Raw genomic sequence first — 25,191 nt, 5'->3', positions numbered from 1 at the left:
CTTTAAAAAAAAAAAAAAAAAAAAAAAGATACTACCAAACAAAATTCCACAGAACAAAAAGTAGGGCTTATCCTAGGACATAAGGATATTTCACTATTAGAAAATCTATTAATATAATTCTTCATAGTAACATATATTTTTTTTAAGATTTAATTAATTTATTTGACAGACACAGCGAGAAAGGGAACACAAATAGGGGGAGTGGGAGAGGGAGAAGCAGGCTCTCCGCAGAGCAGGGACCCCGATGCGGGGCTCGATCCCAGGACCCTGGGATCATGACCTGAGCCGAAGGCAGACGCTTAACGACTGAGCCACCCAGGTGCCCCTTGTAACATAATATTTTTCAATGCAAAAGCTACCTTAACACTCGAATGATGAAAAATCACAACATTCCCTTTATATACATGAGATGTTAAGTCCATTATCACTTTTACTTAGCAGTGCAAAAGCAACAGCATGAAAACTGGAAGGGAAGAGGCAAAATCATTTCAAAATCTAAAGAAAAAATACTTTAAAATATTGAGAGGACATTAAAAAAAAAGCCCTCATTTATTGGAAAAGCATGACTTGTTCTTGGAAAGGGTCAATACCAAAAAGTATTTGATAAAACTTCATCATCTGGTAGAAAATAAAATGATCCACTATGGGTAACCAACATATTTACAATGTAACAAATATTGACATAAAATTATCAGATAATCAAATGATGACATTTTCACATGAGCCAAAAAAGAAATATTAATGTATTAAAACATACACAGACACACACAAAAAAAACCTTCCATTTTAAGGTGTGTTCTTCACACCTTAGGACGAGCATCTCAGCAACAGAAATTTTGGCCACATACCATCTTCTGGAACCAAGAAAAACAACTAAGGTACAGATCAGGTGCAAATTCCAAACCATCTTTGGTAGTTGGTTATATGTTAAATATTCTCTCCCTATTTATCATGGAAAGATAAGATCAAATTCAAATTCATATCATGATTTAGATAGAACAGGCTCTTGGTCTAACTACCATGTACTCAAAAGTCTTTCGGTGTAAACTATGTTCCTCTGGTACCCTAGAGCAGTGAGATGACAACACACCTGCAGTCAGCTGAGCCGCAGGGGTGCGTACAGGGACCGTCAGACCCCTCCCAGGACCCAATCCTTTAACTGACCTGATGGCAACAACAGCTGCCCTTAGCGACATCTTTAAACATCTTAGAACCCAAACTGGCTTTCAGTATTACCAAAAGATATCAAATAAAAATACAGGTATCGACTGCTCTGAAATGGTTAAGAAATGCTTTGCAGATGTATTATTCACATGTGACCCAAAACAGTCATGATGGTACAGGGCCAAGCCACTCACCAAGGGCTGATCCTCATCAGTGGAATTGGGAAGCAGGTGAAGAACACGGTGCCAAGGAGAAAGGGTTTCCTCCCCCACACATCAGACAGAGCGCCTATGAGGGGGGCACTGAGAAAAGACAGCAGGCCCTGCAGAGGAAAGTAGCAACAAAGTTCAAATTTACATCGTGGTCCCCCAATCACTTGCAATTTTTCCTTTCTAAATGCTCCATTTCTTTTACTGGCCCCCAAAGAGAATAATTTGAAGCATTAAATACAAACTGTCATTTAAAAACATTCTAATGAAGTAAGTCAAGCAGAGAAAGACAATTATATGGTTTCACTCAGATATGGAACATAAGGAATAGCATGGAGGACCACAGGGGAAGGGAGGGAAAACTGAAGGGGGAAAAAATCAGAGAGGGAGGGCGCCTGGGTGGCTCAGTTGGTTAAGCAACTGCCTTCGGCTCAGGTCATGATCCTGGAGTCCCGGGATCGAGTCCCGCATCGGGCTCCCTGCTCGGCGGGGAGCCTGCTTCTCCCTCTGACCCTCCCCCCTCATGTGCTCTCTGTCTCTCTCATTCTCTCTGTCTCAAATAAATAAATAAAATCTTTAAAAAAAAAAAATCAGAGAGGGAGACTAACCATGAGAAACTACGGACTCCAGGAAATAATCCGACGGTTTCGAGGGGAGGGGGGTGGGGGGATGGGGTAGCCGGGTGATGGGTATTAAGGAGGGCATGTGTTGTGATGTGCACTGGGTGTTCTATGCAACTACTGAATCATTGAACACTACACCAAAAACTAAGGATGTGGGCACCTGGGTGCCTCAGTTGCTTGGGCGTCTGCCTTCAGCTCAGGTCATGATCCCAGGGTCCTGGGATTGAGTCCCGCATCGGGCTCCCTGCTCTGTGGGCAGCCTGCTTCTCCCTCTCCTCCCCACTTGTGCTCTCTCTCTCACTATCTGTCTCTCTCTCTCAAATAAATAAAATCTAAAAAAAAAAAAAATTAAAAACAAACAACTAATGATGTACTATATACAGTGGCTAACTGAACCAAAAAAAAAAAAAAAAAACCCACATAATTGCAAGTCAGCCCATTAGCATGTCCATGTCTAACAGCCCCAAGACAGAGCAATCAATTTATCACTAAAATTTCATTTGTTTATTGCCCAAACAAAAGAGCAGGATTGGAAATTAAAAAAAAAAAAAATTCTAATGAATTTCTAAGCATGCTGTTAGAAAACGGAAAAGTGGGGGAAAGAGCTTGTTTTTCTGGAGAAGCAGGGATATGAACTATGTATACCTACAGATGGCCCATGAGATGAACACACACCAAGCATACAGGAAGAGGCCAGAAACTTAATTCAGTTTAATAAATATGCATAGTTCCAAATCATCTGCTGCACTGAAGACACTTTCTTGCCTACTTGGCCCCGACCCTGGTCCTCCCTACAATATGTGCTCCCCTTGATGAGCTGCAAACCTCTGTCCTGATCCCTTCTTTAATGCCCTGGTATGGTCTTGGGGCACGTGGGTGGCTCAGTCAGTTAAGCATCAGACCCTTGGTTTCAGCTTGTATCGTGATCTTGGGATCGTGAGATTGAGTCCCGCATCAAGCTCTCCGCTCAGCGCAGGGTCCACTTCAGATTCTCTTCCTCTTCCTCCCTTCTGCTCTCCCCCCCTCACTCACACTTGTTCTAAAATAATAATAAAAATTCTTTAAAACCATGCTGTGGTCTCCACTGTGCAGTTTAAATTTTTCAGCAGGTACTTATGGGTGAAATAATGAGTTTCTGAACTTTGCTTTTATAAAAAAAAATGGGTGGGGGAAAACTGAGACAGAGGAGACAAGAGTAGGAAAACGTTGATAATGAAACTGGGTGATAAGTACATGGGTGTTCATTACATTTTCTACTGTCGTTTATCTGAAATTGCTCAGCATCGCACACAAACAGTACCCTCCAAAATCTGGCACCTAACACACATTCTATGCTTTGGCTATATGGAGTACCTCTTAGTTTTCTGAGCAAACTATTTTCCTTTTTGCCAACTGGCCTTCGCTGTGCCTGCGTACATTTCCCACACTTAGACTGGGTAAACTACTAGTCATTCTTCCCAACTTCCTCCTCTATCTATTCTCTTAGCTACACAAACAGAATTAATCACACTAGTTTTTGTGGGGTACGAAACAAACTCCTCCTGCCTGGTACATATCTATCTCTTCTACTGTGATTTCAACACTTGTTATTTGTCCATCTTCTCTCTCCGATTCAGAATGGAGATTAATGTCAGAGGGATGGTTTCTTCACATCTCTGTACCCTTGGTGCCTACCACAAGCCTGGTAAGGGCTTTCAAAAGGTCTGGTGAACTGAACTTTAAGAGGAAACCAAAGTCACGCAGCGGGGAAGAAGGGGTACAGGATTCCAATCTCCTATCAGCCCCCAGTAAACCTAGAGCCCACCAACTAGGTGTCAGGCAAACTGAAGTAAGGGGAGGTGAGGGAGACTTGATGGCAGGGTGAGAAGAAAAGCTTTTTAGTTCTTCTGAAATAAAATATCAATCCATGCCCAGGAATCAAACCCTGTAGATGGCAGGGTGAGAAGAAAAGCTTTTTAGTTCTTCTGAAATAAAATATCAATCCATGCCCAGGAATCAAACCCTGTAATGTAATTTCTAAGCCACAGTGGATTTCCATTTAGCCTGTCCTTGTGTGAAGAAAGTAACAGATCAAGGATTAAATGATTTTCCCTTAACAAAGAGCCAAGTAACTGCAGAAAGTGGGGCTTAAATTCAGGACTTGTGACTATCGGTTTTATGAATTTTAGGAAAGATAATCTTTTATGTTGCTTCAAAATTCTCTAAAAATCTCAAGTACCAGAATATGTGGGCAGTAGAATACTGGTCAACAAAAATATGTAAAGAAACTTAAGAGAACAAGAGAGTAAAAAATCACCACCACCACAAGAATGGTAACTAAAACTCTTTAAACCACAAAGAACTCTGGGAAAGTTGGACAGTTCTAATTCCAGACTTCACACAATGCTTTAAAATATGGAATGTATGCCATTTTTAAACAAAAAAATGAGGAGGAGGATGCCTGGGTGGGCTCAGTTGGTTAAGTGTCTGCCTTCAGCTCAGGTCATGATCCTGGGGTCCTGGGACTGAGTCCCACATCGGGCTCCTTGCTCAGCGGGGAGCCTGCTTCTCCCTCTGCCTGCCACCCCCCACCTCCCACTCGTGCTCTCTCTTTCTCACAAGTAAATAAGTAAAATCTTAAAAAAAAAAAAAAAGGCCAAGCATTAAAGTTATATTTAAAATAATATAGTTTTGGGGCGCCTGGGTGGCTCAGTTGGTTAAGCGACTGCCTTCGGCTCAGGTCATGATCCTGGAGTCCCTGGATCGAGTCCCGCATCGGGCTCCCTGCTCGGCAGGGAGTCTGCTTCTCCCTCTGACCCTCCTCCCTCTCATGCTCTCTGTATCTCATTCTCTCTGTCTCAAATAAATAAATAAAATCTTTAAAAAAAATAAAATAAAATAAAAAAATAAATAAAATAATATAGTTTTTACAGAAAAAATATACTATCTTTCAGATTATGGATTTTAAATGGTAATTTAATCTATCCATTAAAAATATTATTTAAATCAAATTCTGAGTGACAATAATAGATACTGAAAACATCTTCTGGGACAACCTACTTTTTTATTAAGATGCTAACATAAAATCTCATACAGCTGACCCCTGAAGAACACGAGGGTTGGGGCACCAACACACTCTACCTCGTGTAGTCAAAAATCCACACACAGGGGCACCTGGATGGCTCAGTCGTTAAGTGTCTGCCTTTGGCTCAGGTCATGATCCCGGGGTCCTGGGACTGACCCCGCATCAGGCTCCCTGCTCAGCAGGAAGCCTGCTTCTCCCTCTCCCACTCCCCCTGCTTGTGTTCCCTCTCTCACGGTCTGTCAAATAAATAAATAAAATCTTTAAAAAAAAAAAAAAGAAAAAAGAAATATCACTGATTCTCACTACCCACAGTAGTTATGTTCTATAAGGCTACCACAAGCACTGAATTAGAGAATGTGGAACCACTGCTCCTTAGGGAAACACAGTGTTAGCAAGGCTCTGGTCACCTGTTTTCATTAACCGATCAATACACAACCATGATTTATGTGTGTTTCTGTTTAAAGACACTTTATTTAATATACATTGTTGGCTTATGAACATTGAACTCTCAGTCAACAGCACCATGACTCATGCCTTGAATGAGGCTTATCTGACAGCATATTCTGGGTAAGGCACATCGTAGACCTCCTGCACTAGAGATACCAGTCAGTACTTCAGCACTACACTTGGGGACATTTTAAACAGCCAAATCACCAACAAAAGACACAAAGATGCAAAAAATGTGGCACTAAGTATGGACCACAAAAAGGACACATGTACAGTATAAGACCTCAAACAAGTAGACAGAAATTCGACCTCAGCTAGAAACGAGTTGGCTGTTAACTCACGCTCCCCCCTCACCTGGGTGCATGAATGACCACAAGAGCACTGTGCTGATCTGGGATTACAGATAAACTCAGTGAGTGGGTGGATTCGCAAATACGAAATCCAAACATAGTGAGGATCAACGGTTACTATGCTATCACAGCCAAACCACAGTAGGTGCAACATGGTGTGCAGGAGTCCAGGTGCAGACAGCAAAACTCACCAATGGTTCACACAGTCACTAGTTCGCTAACTTCCCAGTGGACATGGGTGTTTAAGGTGGCATAATTAATTGGCCAGTATTTCTATTTTTTTTTTTTTTAAAGATTTTACTTATTTGACAGAGGGAGAGAGAGAGAGAGCACAAGTGGAGAGAATGGCAGAGGGAGAGGGAGAAGCAGGCTCCCCACTTGAGCAGGGAGCCCGATGCGGGGCTCGATCCCAGGACCCCGGGATCATGACCTGAGTCGAAGGCAGACGCTTAACTGACTTAAGCCACCCAGGTGCCCTGGCCAGTATTTCTGACATGACTTATAGGCTCTAATTAGAGTTAACTGTTCAATTAAATGCAATTATCCAATAAACATTTTAAAACACACAAAGAATGACAAATACAACTTACCTGAAGCAAACATACATGACTGTTACACTTCATAGAGCCATCATAAAAGCTTTAAGCATACGTTTTCCTTAACATAGGCGGTTGGCAAATATTTGACTAGAACAGTTGGGTCAATATTTTTAAAACTAAAAAAATTTTTTTTTCAAATAGCGTAATTAACTTTGCAAATGAATGTGAGTGAGCAATGGCTCCACTTAAGAATAGCGTACAAGGTCATTTAACTACTTCTGAAAATTCTCACTTTTCCATGAAAAAGCTCACATACTGTAAGAAATTTTCAGTATTCTTCAATAAGCTCTGAGGAACTTGCAACATGTAGACTTGGTTACCCCAAAATTAGATTTGTTCATTTTGATCTTTCATAGAGTAATTTACTAATAATGACTTTAATCTCAAAAAGATCAAAGAGAAAATCATACACCAATGGAACCATGTTTTTATTTGTATAGTTGACTAGTACAAATATTTTCACATAAAAACAATATTAACACAGGGTCACCTCTCTGACCTGGGGCCCACTGAGACCCTGCACAGTACACAGCTTCCCTTCACAGGGAACGTTATCAATCAGTGCAAGAGGGCAAATGAGAAATGTGACATATAAGGTGATTTTAATTCAATTAAAGTTTGGAAAAGGGAATCTGCAAAGCTGGAGAAGGGTCAAAAAACAGTTGGTGCCCGAAACTTCAAGGAAAGAACGAAATGGGCAGGAGGGCTAGGGCATGTAGTTTTGTTCTGAGGTAAAGGGAGAGAAGTAGGGAAGATTCACTAAAAGAAAGAAGAAACAAAAAGCAGATGAAAGTGAAATTAAATTGTTTTAATTAAAATATAAGTAAACAGACTTTTCCTTAATCTTAGAAGTAGTAGGGCCACTACAAATTCTGACTCCAAGAAAGCTCAGTGTATGTTTTAAAGTTAACAGTAATAGCTAGCATCCACCTATGCCAAATTCTTCCACGCCTTTCACACACATGCCCTTACACTGTGAGGTAGGTTCTATTAGGGTATACAGCTAGCCCGAGGCTCAGAAGCAGCAGAGAGGCAGGATTCAGCTCAGATGTGAGGTGGCTCCAGTACCTGAGTCCTAACCCCTGAGCCCACAATTCAAACCCATTATTAAACTAATCTGTTAACATTTCAGGGTCTCCAACCTAAAGCACATAAAGTACTAGTCTTTTCTACTTGTGGGCACTCTTACATGCTTATTTTATCTTACCGATTTATTTATTTTAGAGAGGGGGGGGGAGGGAGAGTGAGAGAGAGCACACAAGCAGGAGGGGCAGAGAACCCCATGCAGACTCCATGCTGAGTGTGGAGCCTGATGCAGGGCTCTATCCCACGACTATGAGATCATGACCTGAGCTGAAACCAAGAGCTGGATGCTTCACGGACTGTGCCACCCAGGTGCCCCACACCTGTTTTATTAAATGGATAAATTAGCAGTCTGTCATGAAAAGACTACTTAAAACTTATGAAGTCATTTCTCAAGTAGGTTGTCTAATAATTTTATTTACAAATAATAAAAAGGATAATCTTTAAATTGTTGTGCAAATTAAAAATTATTCCGCGCTTGTGTGTGTGTGTGTGTGTGTGTGTGTGTAGGGAAACCATTCTGTACTTACTAATAACAAAGAGTAGTTTGAGGGAACTTTAAAGATATCTCTTGTTTTTTAATTCTTAAAAACATCGAACAAGAAGTGCCTGGGTCTGACTCTTGATTTCGGCTCTGGTCATGATCTCAGGGTCCTAAGATTGAGCCCCGCGCCAGGCTCCACACTCAGCAGGGAGTCTGCTTGAGATTCTCTCCCCCCTCCGCCCCTCCCCCTGCTCCTGTGCACTCTCTCTCTCAAATAAATAAATCAACATTAAAAAAAAAAAATCAACCAAAAGTTTCCGTGTGTCCTTATGCCAAGCTACTATAAGCACTGCTTGATGATTTAACTCATTTAAACAGCAGGATGAGACAGTTGAGCAGCAACTCCTGGGACTACAGACATGACGTATTAAATACCCCTGGAAGAGCATCCTGGCAGAGGGTCTACCCCATTAGCTGGCCTGCTGGGTCTTCTACTTTCTCCCCTTTCCCAAGCCTTCACTGTGATGTCAAAGCTAGACAAGATTATCACTTCCCTGCTTTAGAGCCACCCTCTTCATACTGATGACTCTAGGCATAAACCAACCTTGGACACATGACCTGCTGAGTTTGGGACACTGATAAAGATGTCTAATTTTGTAATAAATATAAAACATAGCTGCTAAAGAAAAAAGTTTCAAGAAGTTACAAGGCAGACACTGGGTCATCAGACCGTTTTTTTTTTTTTTTTTTTAAAGATTTTATTTATTTGAGAGAGAGAGAGAGACAGCGAGAGAGGGAACACAAGCAGGGGGAGTGGGAGAGGGAGAAGCAGGCTTCCCTCGGAGCAGTGAGCCCGATGCGGGGCTCGATCCCAGGACTCTGGGACCACGACCCAAGCCGAAGGCAGACACCCAACTGACCGAGCCACCCAGGCGCCCCAGACCAATTGGTTTTAATGATGAAAATGATTACAGTCACTCTCCACCTGCTATTAACCAGCATCATAACTAGACTTCATCTGCCAAGTCACACCATGGCGTCTCAGTCTGGTGTTACATTTGGGATAAAGTGTAGCTAAAACTACTGTGATGGTGTCACCTTGGCTAGGCTATAGTACCCAGTTATTTAATCAAGTGCATGTGGGTGTTCCTGTGAAGGTATTTTGTTGCGGTTGGTTTTAAAGTAAAGGGTATTGCCCTCAATAATATGGGGGGGGGGAGGCTCTTCCAATTAGTTGATGGCCTTAAGAGCAAAATCTGAGGTTTCCAGAAGACAGAGTTCCGCCTTGGGACTGTAGCATCAACTCTTGCCTGAGTTCAGCCTGACCTACATATTTCATTCAGACTTGCTAGCCCCCAAATCATGTGAGTCCATTTCTTAAAATAAATCTTTTAATGTTATTAATCTCTTAATACTAATGAAAAGGAAAAAACCCCAAAATATTTACTAATATTTATTTACACTGTAATTGAAAACCTTAAGAAAGCATTTTATTTCCTTATAAAAAACTTACCAAGAGTCACCTGAAAAGTGCTTGCCTTCCTACTAACATAGAACCTATAACATATGATGTGCAAGGAGTATCTTCTGTGTATTGGCAAACTGTCAGACACCTTTCTAAATCTGAATCAACTTCCAACATTTTGTCCTTTGTGTTTTCAATGTCATGAAATACCATCTCTGAGAGTTCCTTCAAGGTGAAGCATTTTGCTGACATCACTTCCCCTGGGACATCTTCTTCATCACACTGCTCTCCTCTACTCTGATTACCAGCTCATTTCCTCCGTAACTCTGCAGAGGTTCTATCTGAATCTCACTTCTAGCATTATCAGTAATTACTTCTTCACTGCGTTTCCACCCTCATTGGCCAGTTCCTTTTCAATGATCTATTTTTGTGAACTGTCATGTGGGTTTATCACTGGAGACAAGGAGGCAACACAGCTACATGCTCTGCTGTCTGTGCACGAACTGAGATGTGCAGTGACCGGTCCCCAACAGACTCTGCAAGAAGTGGCATCACTGGTCACTGAGCATGATGCCATCTGTGACGTATGCAGTGTTCTGTGGCCTGAGGAGCTAGGAGCAGTCCATACTTTATGCGATTACTCACAATCACTACACCACGGTAATGGAAATGTGAGCTGTATTGTTGTAGGGAGCTGGTATTTTTTAACTGAACTAGATACAACTGAAATTTGTGCATACTGTAATGTGCAAAAAGAGGACTGCCTGTACTTAATGGAGTTTTTAATGTCATAGAGAAATTATGATGATATAATTAGTGATTGCTGATACAAGAACAAAGATAAATTGTTACAGTCTCCGTGTAAGCTGGATCTTGACTATTTAAAAATGCATAGAAAAAGACTGGAAAAAAATAGTAAGTCAACAATACTTACTGAACACCTGTCATTTGCTGAGAACTGTTCTAGGTGCTGAGGACAGCAGTAAGCAAAGCAGACAAAAATTCATGCCTTTAAGAAGGTTCTAGTCTAAAAGAGAAAGGTTGAGGACACACAATAACAACATAAAGCAAAATACACAGCATGTCAGAGGTGAAATTATAATGCTTTTGGAGAAAAACAGAGTAGAGGGACTGAAGTGATGAGAACAGGTTACATTATTCAAGACAATAGTCAGTAAAGGCATTACTAAAAAATGACATCTGGGTGAAAAGCTAAGGGTTATGGAGTGAGGTCAGTATCTGGGGGAAAAGCAATCAAGCAGAAAAAAACAGAACTGGCAAAGCCCTCAGGCACGCACAGGCTTGCTTGGAGCTAGGTCAGCAGGGAGCACAGGGATGATGCCAGAGGAGAAAATGGAGTGGGGATGGGATTGGTTAAGAATGCCACAAGCTGGCTTATATTTTATCAGGATCTCTACTGAAAGGAGACCAGGGAGTCTTCTCATTATAGATCTATTTTGAAGGCACAACCACAGAATCTGCTGATGGAATGGTTTTGGGAAGAGAAAGGAGTCAACACTTACTCCAGGGATTTTGGTCTGAGTGAGAATGGCATGACCAGTAACTGAAATAAGTAAGGCCTGGGAGCAGGTCAGGCCAAAGGGGAAGATCAGGAATTAGTTTTGGCATGTTAACTTTGAGATGCTTATCAGACCAGGAAATAGAGGTGTCACAATAAGGCAACTGGGTATATAAATCTGGAGTTCTGGACTAAGGTCTAGGAAGATATTTGAGAGCTGAAAGTGGTAAGTCTGATAATGTCATCCAGGAAACGAGTGTAGAGTTAGAAGAAACTGTTGTTCAAGGCTTCAGTCATTCCTATTTCGGAAGTCTAGGGGATGAGGAACACATATGACTTGCCAGAGAGAGGGTTAGGAAAGATGTTAGTTTGAAAACAAAATTAAAACAATCAAGTTATCATATGATCCAGCAATTCTAGTACCCCTCGGTGTATTCTTAGGGCAAAGTGAAAACATAGGGCCACATGAAAATTTGTACACAAATGTAATGTTCACAGCAGTATCATTACTCAGGCCAAGAAGTGGAAGAAATACAAATGTCCATCACTAATGAACAGATGAACTTGCATGTTCACACAACAGAATATTATTTGGCCATAAAAAAATGAAGTACTAATATGTGCTGCAACAAGGTGGGCCTGGATGATATCATGGAAGTGAAGGACAGTCACAAAAGACTATTTTACAGTATGATTCCATTTTTTTTTAAGTGTTTTAAGATTTTATTTATTTGAGAGAGAGAGAGAGAGAACGCAGAGGCAGGAAGGACAAGCAGACTCCATGCTGAGCGTGGAGCCCAGCGCGAGGCTTATCTCATGACCCTGAGATCAAGACCTGAGCCAAAACCAAGGCTGGACGCTTAACCAACAGACACCCAGGCGTCCCAGTATGACTCCATTTATATGAAATGTCCAGAACAGGCAAATCTATAGAAGCAGAAAGGAGATCTGTGCTGATGGCTGTACAAGTCTGTGAACACGCTAAACCCATGGAATGTACACTTTCACTGGGTGACTGGCATGGTATGTGAATTTCATCTGAAGAAAGCTGCCAGAGGAAAAAACCTGAAACTGGAGAATTCACAGATTTGTTTCCTCTTGTATCTTTTATGGGTGCTCACCCCCATATGAACTTTCTCACCCATGCATTACAACAGTAAACTTACAAAGTACAAGTAACTGTGGAAAATCTACAAAGAACGAACGTAAAGAAGAAAACTGCGAATCATCCATAAATCCATATGCTTTCACACTTCAGGGGACTCTGTTTTAATCACGTTTCCCACTGCTTATACACACGTATTTTGGTAAAAACAAAACCAAAGCCATACTCTAGTTTTACAACCTTTTTGGCTCACACATTATGTAGTATTCTTCAAAAATGTGTTCTTCATGTACCCGTATTACATCATACGGCTGTGCCACAAAGTACTTCTTCTAATTTTAAGGCATTTTAATTGCTTCCATGTTTACTATTACAAACAGCCCTTTACCTGAATCTCTGAATAACTATTTGATTAGAACAATTTTCTAGAAATGGAATTGCTTTGTTAAAGTAAGTGAATATTTTGAGGTTCTTTTTTTTTTTTTTTTAGATTTTTATTTATTTGACAGAGAGAGACAGCGAGAGAGGGAACACAAGCAGGGGGAGTGGGAGAGGGAGCAGCAGGCTCCCCGCTGAGCAAGAAGCCCAATGTGGGGCTAGATTCCAGGACCCTGGGGCCATGACCTGAGCTGAAGGCAGACGCCTCACGACTGAGCCACCCAAGTGCCCCTATTTTGAGGTTCTTTAAACACTGCCTTCCAGGAAAGCTATACCAATTTATTCTCCATCAACCATGTATGGGGACCCAATTTACCACAAAATGAACTAGTTATTGTCAGTTTAAACTTTTCTACCAATGTCTATGTGAAAATATAATCTCGGGGCACCAGGGTGGCTCAATCAGTTAAGCAGCTGCCTTTGGCTCAGGTCATGATCCCATGGTTCTGGGACTGAGCCCCACATCGGGCTCCTTGTTCAGCAGGGAGCCTGCTTCTCCCCTACCTGCTGTTTCCCCTGCTTGTGCTTGCCCTCTGTCTCTCTCTCTCTCTCACTGTCAAATAAATAAATAAAATCTTAAAAAAATATATATATATATATAATCTCATTTCATTTGGGATTCATTGCTTACTAGTGATAAACCTATTTCTACACTGACATCTTTTGTAAACTGCTAGCTTATGTCCTTCCTTCCCCTCTAGGATATCAATCATTTTCATAACATTTTACTTTGAGAGCACTTTTATGTATTTCTCCTTCTATTTCACATGCTGCAAATAACCTTTTGTCATTTGTCTTAATTTTTATGATGGTGGTTTTGACTTACCAAAGTTAAAATACTGATGTAAATGCCTCAATCTTTTCCTTTATAAATTCTTTTTCTAAGAAAAGAAAATCTTTTCCCAAACTGGTAAGAAAATGGTCACCAAGATTTCCTTCTAATAGTTTTTGTTTTTTACATATTTCTCCTTGTAACATTTTAGTCAGCACAGGAAGATATTGTGCTAACAGGTTTACATACATTAGTTCATTTAATCTGTAATAATCACCCTGGTTAGAAAGATCTTTTATTTATTTTTAAAGATTTTTTTTTTTTAAGATTTTATTTATTTGACAGAGAGGCACAGCAAGAGAGGGAACACAAGCAGGGGGAGTGGGAGAGGGAGAAGCAGGCTTCCTGCCGAGCAGGGAGCCCGGTGCGGGGCTCGATCCCAGGACCCTGAGATCATGACCTGAGCCAAAGGCAGACACTTAACGACTGAGCCACCCAGGCGCCCCAAGATGTTTTTTTTTTTATTTGAGAGAGCGAGCGAGCACAAGGGGAGGGTGAGAAAGGAGAGAGAATCTCAAGCAGACTCCTCACTAAGTGTGGAGACCAACACGGGGCTTGATCCCACAATTTGAAGCCACATTCACTTCACTGTGCTCACACTCACATTAAACTATCTTAATAGGGCTACACTTTGCTGTAGGTGCTGTCATTTTATCCCTACCCCTGACACAATAACCTATCATTACAGGACAGAAGTCCTATAAAGCTCAATGAGCTGAAGTTCATATACACTGAAGTGGAATAAGCCACTGTCCAAGCCCCTGAATCAATCCAAATACCTTGTGTTTACATTTTTTTTAGAATAACATTGTAGGTGTCTCTAGGTCCAAGTGTAGCACACTGCTCGGCTTCAGAGTACAGATCTAGCTGGTTTTTTTTTGCAGAACCAGACTAAAACACATTTTATTAGCTAGTCCATAAGATAAAAAGGTCTATGGAGTAACTTCCCCAAGAATCTACTATGAGGATAAATTTATGTTATATTTTTATCAATGCTTTCTCTCACTTTTCTTTTAATCTATGCTGATCACAAACAGGTGCTTAAATGACCACATGCCAGATTCTTGATAATACTCCTCTTCTCAATGAGTACTGAACACTTCTTGCTTCAACCTTTATTTAAAATGCCATTTTAGGGGCACCTGGGTGGCTCAGTCAGTTGAGTGTCCGACTTGATTTTGCTCAGGTCATGATCTCAGGGTGGTGAGATCGAGCCCACATCAGGCTCAGTGGGAAGTCTCCTGGAGATTCTCTCTCTCTCTCCCCCTCTCCCTCTGGCCCTCCCCCGCTCATGCTTGCTCTCTAACATAAATAAATCTTTAAAAAATTAAAAAATAAAATGCCATTATTGTAAGCATTCTCAAATTCTTTTTGAAACTAGGAAAAAGAATAAATAGCATTCATTACAAATAATGCTGCTCCCAGCTGTAAATTCAGCAAATTACTACAGTATAATTTTGTGTGCTCCTCAGCTCACAGATCAATACCATCTAAGCTGGGAGGGACACACAGGACACTATTCCCATAGACTAACTATACTGTGAAGTGGGACTGGAACATAACATTCTATTTTAATCTTTCATAAGCTTTTCTGATAAATATCACATTAAAATTTAAACAATGAATTAGGCTAATTAATTACATGGTCGAGAACTTAGCTGTGACTAGAACACCAACAAGCTTTGACAAAAGACCATATAGCTGATGAAATCTTGGTGCTGCCTTCTTCCTCAATATCAAAGTCAATCTCAAAAGCAGACAAGAATATGATAGGCAAGGCAATTAAAAGCCTCACATAATTAAACTCTTTATAAACTGCTGTATACATGTTAATAAAAATGAAATACTGCTTTTACCAGTAAACCATTCTATGCCTTATGGGCTTGGGTTGTGTTTCATTTTGACATTAATAATCCAGGTAGAAGTTTAGATTTAGGGCTCCAGAACAAACAGTGATTATTTCCCTACTTCCCACTTAAACTTCCAGACTTAAACTACTAAAGGATTCCTGCCTTTGGTTCCTTGTGAACCACACAAAAACTGTTCTTACCTTTACACCTTGAATGAGACCATTCATGAGGAATGTGTGTTGAGGGAATGTTTCATGTAGAACCTACAAAAAGCAAACAAACATCAAGAGAAATTCAAAAACAAATTAAAGAGAAAGATTTTGCTTCTGTTAATGTTAGGTTAGGTAAATAAGATGAACCCTGGAATGAAAACATTTTAAGTATCAGCGATATATGGAAAATATCCTTAAAGTATGAAAAGGTAAAAAATCTAAATAAGGCAAGAACATACACAGGGGCACTCAGGTGCTTTTCTTACAAAAGCATTTGCAGCAAACACAAACTGTTAGTGGGCTACACCCTTCACCACCAACAATTTTAAGCAGGTGCCACAAAAGGTTATATAAGCTCAAGTATGAACCTGCAGCCCAGCTTCATGTGACCTAGGTAGTCCAGGAAACCTCAAGCCTTCAATTTGGATCACAGTGATTCCAGACTGGTAGCACCTCTGGATATCTAACAGAAAAAATCTAAAATCAATCCTGAAACGGCATCATCTAGCTTTCAAATCAACCATACATATATTTTTTTTCAAATATAATGACCAGGACATAATCAAAGGTAATCAGATACAAAATGAAATATGACACCATAAGCAAGAAACAGCAACAAAGAATATGTATATAATAGAAACAGACTCTCAACAACTTCACATTCTGGAATTACTTAACAGAAATAATGTAAAAAGAGTATGCTTGGGGCACCTAGGCAGCTCAGTCGGTTAAGCATCTGACTTTGGCTCAGGTCATGATCTTGGGGTCCTGGGATCAAGCCCTGTGTCGGGCTCCTCATTCAGCAGGGAGTCTGCTTGACCCTCTCTCTCTGTGCCCCTTCCCCCCACTGGTACATGCATGCTCTCTTTCTCTCAAATAAATAAAATTTAAAAAAAATATGCTTACTATGTTCCAAGATATAGAAAATAAGCTTGAAATTTTTGAACTAGAAGCTGTAAGAAAGTCCACAGATTTTAAAAAGAAAAGAAATTCCAAAACAGAAAAAATGTATTGACTTAAGTTAGGAACTCCCTCAATGGAGATGTTTGACAAGATTAGACATGGCTGAGAATTACTGAACCCAAAAGTAGATCAATAGAAACTATCCAGAATGCAGCATAGAGAGACAAAAAGACAAAAAATAAAAGAGAAAGTAAAAGACACAGAGGATCCTATAAGAAAATATGACACAACTTCAATTAAACTTGTCTTGTAATGAGAATGAGGCAAACACATTTCAGGAGCCAATGGCTGAGAATGTACTAGAACCAATGACAGACATCAGAGCAGATATTAAAGCAACATAATGAATTTTAAGCAATATAAAAAGAAATCCAAACTCACAATCAGAAAACCAAACCAAACCAAACCAAACAAACAAAAACTTAAAAGCAGCAAGAGAAATACAGACTGGCTTCAAATGAGCAGCAGTTAAGATGTCTTCGTAAGAGTAACAGTGGAGCCCAGACAAGAAGCATGCTATCCTATCAACATAACAAGGAAAGAAAGACAAATGCCAACCTACAATTCTATACCTGGTTAAAATGTGCTTTAAGCACAATTTTTAACCTAGCAAAAACTTACAGTAGTGAGTCTACTAACTTATGGACTCCACCTAATGAGATATAAAAAAATGTACTTCCAGAAGAAGGAAAATAATCTAGACTAAGAGGTGAGATGCAACATGAAAGAAACAGCAAAGAAAATGGTGAATATAAATGAACATTGATGCACCCAACAAAATGATGTGTCCTGTAGGTTTTTTTAATTGTGTGGAATTAGAAGACTTAATGACATTAGAATAAACGAGGTAACTAAACGAAGTGTTTACATTCCTTCACCTCATTCGTGCTGACACTGCTGTCCTGGATGAGGGTGAAGATACTAACATTAGACTTCAGTAAGTTTGCATGGAATGCTATGAAAGTAAAATGTATTCACAGAAATTATTTCCAACCTTTCCCTTAACAAGATTATTCCTAAGATTTAGAAAAGGTTTGTCATTTCAGCTAGGTGCATTTGAACTCTACCTATTTATACTGGAAAAATAGGAAAGTAGATAAAGGACAGCAAATACCACAAGTTAAAAATCTTTAGAGTTCTCAGAAAAATCTCAAAAATAACATACTTCATAGGATACAGAGATATAAAAATTTCCTTTAAAGAAAATGTAATGCAAATCACTATCAGAACTCCTTAACAGTTTCATTTGTTACATGCATCACAAAAATACGGTGAAACAGCAAAACACAAGAAAGTCAGTATATTTTAAAAAACGTTTCTCTAATCCTGGGTGTGCCACTGGGTATGGGTATCTACTGTCTCACAACCCTCTGTTCTCCCCTTATATATTCTGTCAAACTGAGGCGAAGAGCATACAGACATTTCTCGGACTCCCCTTGAGCAGAGGCTTCCTCACAGTTTCTGCCAGGGTGAAACAGAAGGTGGAGAAGTGCCGTGAATACTACACCAACTCCAGGGCTGCATGCTTGCTGTCAAAGGGGCACTGGTGCCGATCCTCCACTGTCTCCGGCTCTGTCCTCTGATCTCCCCTAAAACAACTCTACCCTCAAAACGACCCAAACATGCATTCACTTGTGCAGGTGATGCAATCCAGAAACAGGAGACAACCACTTAAATCTGGCAAAACCATCAGCATGTATAAACAATGAAGTATGCATTTATTGGGCTGTACATTAAACTGAAGAGAGCTGATGGGATGCCTGGCTATGTGAGGGACCATTTCTGGGCAACAGTGCCATGATGCAGGAAATTCCTCTAAGAATTTTCAATCTGTGCTTTCCAAAATTCTTCTACATTTTCCTAATGGGGGGTGGGGGTGGAGAAGAAAGCAGTTAAATCTTATTGGATAAATAAGTAAAACAAAACAAGTCAATAAAAAAAACCCAAGTCTTCATAAAATAAAGCAGCTGTAAAGAAAACAGCAATATTCTACCCATTTTATAAATTAAAAAAAAATTAAATACAGTATATAATTTAACCTGACGATAAAAAGTTTATTAAACATTTCTGATAAAAATCAAAGCTTTCATTTTTAACATCTTCCTATATAAAATAAAACTTAAGGGGGGGGCGGAGCAAGATGGCGGAGGAGCAGGAGACCTGGATTTCGTCTCCTCTCAGGAATTCAGCTGGATAGGGATCAAACCATTCTGAACACCTACAAACTCAACAGGAGGTCGAAGAAAGGAAAAGCAACAACTCTCTGAACAGAGAAGCGACCACTTTCTGGAAGGTAGGACGTGCGGAGAAGTGAATCCGAGGCGATTCAGGAGGATAGACGGCGGGGGAAGGGCCTCCGTCGGCTGCTTCTGGCAAGTGATAGAACCGCGGAGCACAAAATCGGAACTTTTAAAAGTCTGCTCCGCCGAGGGACGTCACTCTGGTGGCTAAGCGGGGGGTGGAACCCTCCGGGACAGTGTGGTCTCAGGACCCTCGGGGTCACAGAAAGACCGGGGGTGCCTGAGTGTGGCAGAGGTCCCAGGTATCGGAGCAGGGAAGCCGGCTGCAGAGACGGAGCCCAGGCGCGGGCTCTCAGCTCGGGGTGGCCATAAACCGTGATCCGCGGCACAGTCGGGCCCCTGCTCCTCCAGCAGGGACCCAACAAGCGGCAGATCCGGGGAGACTCACCTTCCTCCCCCGGGAGGAGCCGCGCGGGAGTGCACCGCAGGGATCTGCTGGGTTTGGAGACTCCACCCGGGGTCGGGTGCCAGAGATAGAAACGCGCGGTCACAGGCCGGGTGAGCACGGAGTGCGGCCGGAGACCGGGGAGCCGGGAGTGACTGACTGCTTTTATCTGGGGGCTCACTGAGGAGCGATGCCCGAGTTCTCGGCTCCTCCGAGGCGGAGATTGGGAGGCCGCCATTTTCACTCTCCGCCTCCAAAGCTGTACCTAAAGCTCACAGGGAACAAAAGCTCTGGAGAGCAACCCGAGCAGATTACCTAGCCCGGACCGGGCAAGGGCGGGGCAGTTCCGCCTCCGGCAGAGACATTTGGAAACCACGGCAACAGGACCCTCCCCAGAAGATCAGCAAGAACAGCCAGCCAAGACCAAGTTTACCGATCAATGAGAACAGCAGAACTCCAGCGCTAGGGGAATACTGCACATAGAATTCATGGCTTTTTTACCATGATTCTTTAGTCTTTCAAAGTTAATTTTTTTTTTAACTGTCTTTTTTTTTTTTTGAATTTTTCTTTTTCCCTTTTTCAACCAACATCTTATCAATCCCTTTTTTAAAAAAACATTTTTATTTTTCATTTTTAGAGTCATATTCTATCCCTTCATAGTAGTTACCCGTATTTTTGGCATATATATATAAGTTGTTCTCTCTTTAAAATTTTGAGATAGTTTCTTCTAACAGATCAAAATATACCCTAAATCTCTAGTATATGGTTTTTTTCTACTCCCCTGCCTGATCACATTCTCTCCCTTTTCTTTTTTTTTAAATCCTCTTCTTTCTTTTTTCAAACAACTTCTTATCAATTCCTTTTATAAAATTTTTTATAATTTCTATCTTTACAGTCATATTCCATCCCTTCATCATATGAACCCTTATTTTTGTACATATATAAGTTTTTCTTTCTTTAAAATTTTCGGAGGCACTTCCTTCTAACAGACCAAAATACACCCAAAATGTAGTGTGTGGCACTGATCTATATACCAGCCTGATCATATTTGATCACATTCTGCTTTTTTTTGTTGTTGTTTTGTTTTGTTCTGTTTTTGTTTTTATCTTTATCTTTTTCTTTTATTTCTTTTTCTTTTTTCTCTCTTTCCCTTTCTTTTCCCACTGTTTCAGGTCTTTTCTGATTTGTTTAGAGTATATTTTCTAGGGACGTTGTTACTCTGCTAGCATTTTGTTCTCTCATTAATCTATTCTCCTCTGCACAAAATGACAAGACGGAAAAAATCACCTCAACAAAAAGAACAAGAGGTAGTACCGACTGCCAGGGACCTACTTAATACGGACATTAGTACGATGTCAGATCTAGAGTTCAGAATCATCACTTTAAAGATACTAGCTGGGCTTGAGAAAAGCATGGAAGTTATTAGAGAAACCCTTTCTGGAGAAGTAAAAGAACTAAAATCTAACCAAGTTGAAATCAAAAAGGCTATTAATGAGGTGCAATCAAATATGGGGGCACTAACTGCTAGGATAAATGAGGCAGAAGAGAGAATCAGTGATACAGAAGACCAAATGATGGAAAATAAAGAAGCTGAGAAAAAGAGAGATAAACAACTACTGGATCACGACAGCAGAATTCGAGAGATAAGCGATACCATAAGACGAAACAACATTAGAATAATTGGGATCCCAGAAGAAGAAGAAAGAGAGAGGGGGGCAGAAGGTATAATGGAGCAAATTATAGCAGAGAACTTCCCTAATTTGGGGAAGGAAACAGGCATCAAAATCCAGGAAGCACAGAGAACCCCTCTCAAAATCAATAAAAATAGGTCAACACCCCAACATCTAATAGTAAAACTTATGAGTCTCAGAGATAGACAAAGAGAAAATCCAGAAAGCAGCTAGGGAGAAGAGATATGTAACCTACAATGGTAGAAACATTAGATTGGCAACAGACCTATCCACAGAGACCTGACAGGCCAGAAAGGACTGGCAGGATATATTCAGAGCACTAAATGAGAAAAATATGCAGCCAAGAATACTATATCCAGCTAGGCTGTCACTGAAAATTGAAGGAGAGATAAAAAGCTTCCAGGACAAACAAAAACTAAAGGAATTTGCAAACACAAAACCAGCCCTACAGGAAATCTTGAAAGGGGTCCTCTAAGCAAAGAGAGACCCTAAAAGCAACATAGACCAGAAAGGACACAGACAACATACGGTAACAGTCACCTTACAGGCAATACAATGGCACTAAATTCCTATCTTTCAATAGTTACCCTGAATGTAAATGGGCTAAATGCCCCAATCAAAAGACAAAGGCTATCAGATTGGATGAAAAAACAAGACCCATCGATATGCTGTCTGCAAGAGACTCATTTTAGACCCAAAGACACCCCCAGATTGAAAGTGAGGGGGTGGAAAACCATTTACCATGCTAATGGACACCAAAAGAAAGCTGGGGTGGCAATCCTTATATCAGACAAATTAGATTTTAAACCAAAGACTGTAATGAGAGGTGAGGAAGAACACTATATCCTACTTAAAGGGTCTATCCAACAAGAAGATCTAACAATTGTAAATATCTATGCCCCTAACATGGGAGCAGCCAATTATATAAGGCAATTAATAACAAAAGCAAAGAAACGCATCGACAACAATACAATAATAGTGGGGGACTTTAACACCCCCCTCACTGAAATGGACAGATCGTCTAAGCAAAAGATCAACAAGGAAATAAAGACTTTAAATGACACACTGGACCAAATGGACTTCACAGACATATTCAGAACATTCCATCCCAAAGCAACGGAATACACATTCTTCTCTAGTGCCCATGGAACATTCTCCAGAATAGATCACATCCTAGGTCATAAATCAGGTCTCAACCGGTACCAAAAGATTGGGATCATTCCCTGCCTGCTTTCAGACCACAATGCTTTGAAACTAGAACTCAATCACAAGAGGAAAGTTGGAAAGAACTCAAATACATGGAGGCTAAAGAGCATCCTACTGCAGAATGAATGGGTCAACCAGGAAATTAAAGAAGAATTAAAAAAATTCATGGAAACCAATGAAAATGAAAACACAACTATTCAAAATCTTTGGGATGCAGCAAAGGCAGTCCTAAGAGGAAAGTATATAGCAATACAAGCCTTTCTCAAGAAACAAGAAAGGTCTCAAGTACACAACCTAACCCTACACCTGAAGGAGCTGGAGAAAGAACAGCAAATAAAGCCTAAACCCAGCAGGAGAAGAGAAATAATAAAGATCAGAGCAGAAATCAATGAAATAGAAACTAAAAGAACAGTAGAACAGGGCGCCTGGGTGGCTCAGCTGGTTAAGCGATTGCCTTCGGCTCAGGTCATGATCCTGGAGTCCCAGGATCGAGTCCCGCATCGGGCTCCCTGCTCGGTGGGGAGCCTGCTTCTCCCTCTGACCCTCCCCCCTCTCATGTGCTCTCTGTCTCTCTCATTCTCTCTGTCTCAAATAAATAAATAAAATCTTAAAAAAAAAAAAAAAAAGAACAGTAGAACAGATCAACGAAACTAGGAGCTGGTTCTTTGAAAGAATTAACAAGATTGATAAACCCCTGGCCAGACTTATCAAAAAGAAAAGAGAAATGACCCAAATCAACAAAATCATGAATGAAAGAGGAGACATCACAACCAACACCAAAGAAATACAAACCATTATAAGAACATATTATGAGCAACTCTATGCCAGCAAATTCGATAACCTGGAAGAAATGGAGGCATTCCTAGAGATGTATCAACTACCAAAACTGAACCAGGAAGAAATAGAAAACCTGAACAGACCTATGACCACTAAGGAAATTGAAGCAGTCATCAAAAATCTCCCAAAAAACAAAAGTCCAGGGCCAGATGGCTTCCCAGGGGAATTCTACCAAACATTTCAAGAAGCATTAATACCTATTCTTCTGAAACTGTTCCAAAAAACAGAAATGGAACAAAACTTCCAAACTCATTTTATGAGGCCAGCATTACCTTGATCCCAAAACCAGACAAAGACCCCATCAAAAAGGAGAATTACAGACCAATATCCCTGATGAACATGGATGCAAAAATTCTCACCAAAATACTAGCCAATAGGATCCAACAGTACATTAAAAGGATTATTCATCACGACCAAGTGGGATTTATCCCTGGGCTGCAAGGTTGGTTCAACATCTGCAAATCAATCAACGTGATACAATACATTAACAAAAGAAAGAACAAGAATCATATGATCCTCTCAATAGATGCAGAAAAAGCATTTGACAAAGTACAGCATCCTTTCTTTTTTTTTTTTTTAAAGATTTTATTTATTTATTTGAGAGAGAGAGAATGAGAGACAGAGAGCATGAGAGGGAGGAGGGTCAGAGGGAGAAGCAGACTCCCTGCCGAGCAGGGAGCCTGATGTGGGACTCGATCCCGGGACTCCAGGATCATGACCTGAGCCGAAGGCAGTCGTTTAACCAACTGAGCCACCCAGGCGCCCCGGTACAGCATCCTTTCTTGATCAAAACTCTTCAGAGTATAGGCATAGAGGGTACATACCTGAATATCATAAAAGCCATCTATGAAAAACCCACAGCAAATATCATTCTCAATGGGGAAAAACTGAGAGCTTTCCCCCTAAGGTCAGGAACGTGGCAGGGATGTCCACTATCACCACTGCTATTCAACATAGTATTGGAACACAGCAATCAGACAACAAAAAGAAATCAAAGGCATCCAAATTGGCAAAGAAGAAGTCAAACTCTCACTCTTTGCAGATGATATGATACTTTATGTGGAAAACCCCAAAGACTCCACCCCAAAACTGCTAGAACTCATACAGGAATTCAGTCAAGTGGCAGGATATAAAATCAATGCACAGAAGTCAGTGGCATTCCTATACACCAACAACAAGACAGAAGAAAGAGAAATTAAGGAGTCGATCCCATTTACAATTGCACCCAAAACCATAAGATACCTAGGAATAAATCTAACCAAAGAGGCAAAGGATCTGTACTCAGAAAACTATAAAATACGCATGAAAGAAACTGAGGAAGACACAAAGAAATGGAAAAACGTTCCATGCTCGTGGATTGGAAGAACAAATATTGTGAAGATGTCAATGCTACCTAGAGCAATCTACACATTCAATGCAACCCCCATCAAAATACCATCCACTTTTTTCAAAAAAATGGAACAAATAATCCTAAAATTCGTATGGAACCAGAAAAGATCCCGCATAGCCAGAGGAATGTTGATAAAGAAAAGCAAAGCTGGTGGCACCACAATTCCGGACTTCCAGCTCTATTACAAAGCTGTCATCATCAAGACAGCATGGTACTGGCACAAAAACAGACACATAGATCAATGGAACAGAATAGAGAGCCCAGAAATGGACCCTCAACTCTATGGTCAACTCATCTTTGACAAAGCAGGAAAGAATGTCCAATGGAAAAAAGACAGTCTCTTCAACAAATGGTGTTGGGAAAATTGGATAGCCACATGCAGAAGAATGAAACTGGACCATTCCCTTACACCACACACAAAAATAGACTCCAAATGGTTGAAAGACCTCAATGTGAGACAGGAGTCCATCAAAATCGTAAAGGAGAATACAGGCAGCAAGCTCTTCGACCTCAGCCAAAGCAACTTCTTCCTAGAAACATCGCCAAAGGCAAGGGAAGCAAGGGCAAAATTGAACTATTGGGACTTCATCAAGATAAAAAGCTTTTGCACAGCAAAGGAAACAGTGAACAAAACCAAAAGACAACCGACAGAATGGGAGAAGATATTTGCAAATGACATATCAGATAAAGGGCTAGTATCCAAAATCTATAAAGAACTCATCAAACTCAACACCCAAAGAATAAAGAATTCAATCAAGAAATGGGCAGAAGACACGAACAGACATTTTTCCAAAGAAGACATCCAAATGGCCAACAGACACATGAAAAAGTGCTCAATATCGCTCGGCATCAGGGAAATCCAGATCAAAACCTCAATGAGATACCACCACACACCAGTCAGAATGGCTAAAATTAACAAGTCAAGAAATGACAGATGTTGGCGGGGATGCGGAGAAAGGGGAACCCTCCTACACT

The 25,191-nt window shown here is 40.6% G+C and overlaps 1 protein-coding gene across 2 annotated transcripts in view; it reads right to left on the bottom strand.

The window, feature by feature from the left end:
* Window positions 1–25,191, bottom strand: part of MFSD14B (major facilitator superfamily domain containing 14B) — a 77,482-nt gene that overhangs the window by 18,680 nt on the left and 33,611 nt on the right. For both annotated transcript variants that reach the window (XM_021694449.2, XM_021694450.2), the window contains 2 exons: window positions 15,433–15,495; window positions 1,359–1,486 (listed from right to left, as the gene is read on the bottom strand). In XM_021694449.2, coding sequence (XP_021550124.1) covers window positions 1,359–1,486; window positions 15,433–15,495 — 191 coding nt within the window. The remainder of the gene's footprint in view (window positions 1–1,358; window positions 1,487–15,432; window positions 15,496–25,191) is intronic.

This window comes from Neomonachus schauinslandi, chromosome 13 (genome assembly GCF_002201575.2).
Source record: "Neomonachus schauinslandi chromosome 13, ASM220157v2, whole genome shotgun sequence".
NCBI classification, from domain to species: Eukaryota; Metazoa; Chordata; class Mammalia; order Carnivora; family Phocidae; genus Neomonachus; species Neomonachus schauinslandi.
This window is presented reverse-complemented; position numbering and strand designations above follow the sequence as displayed.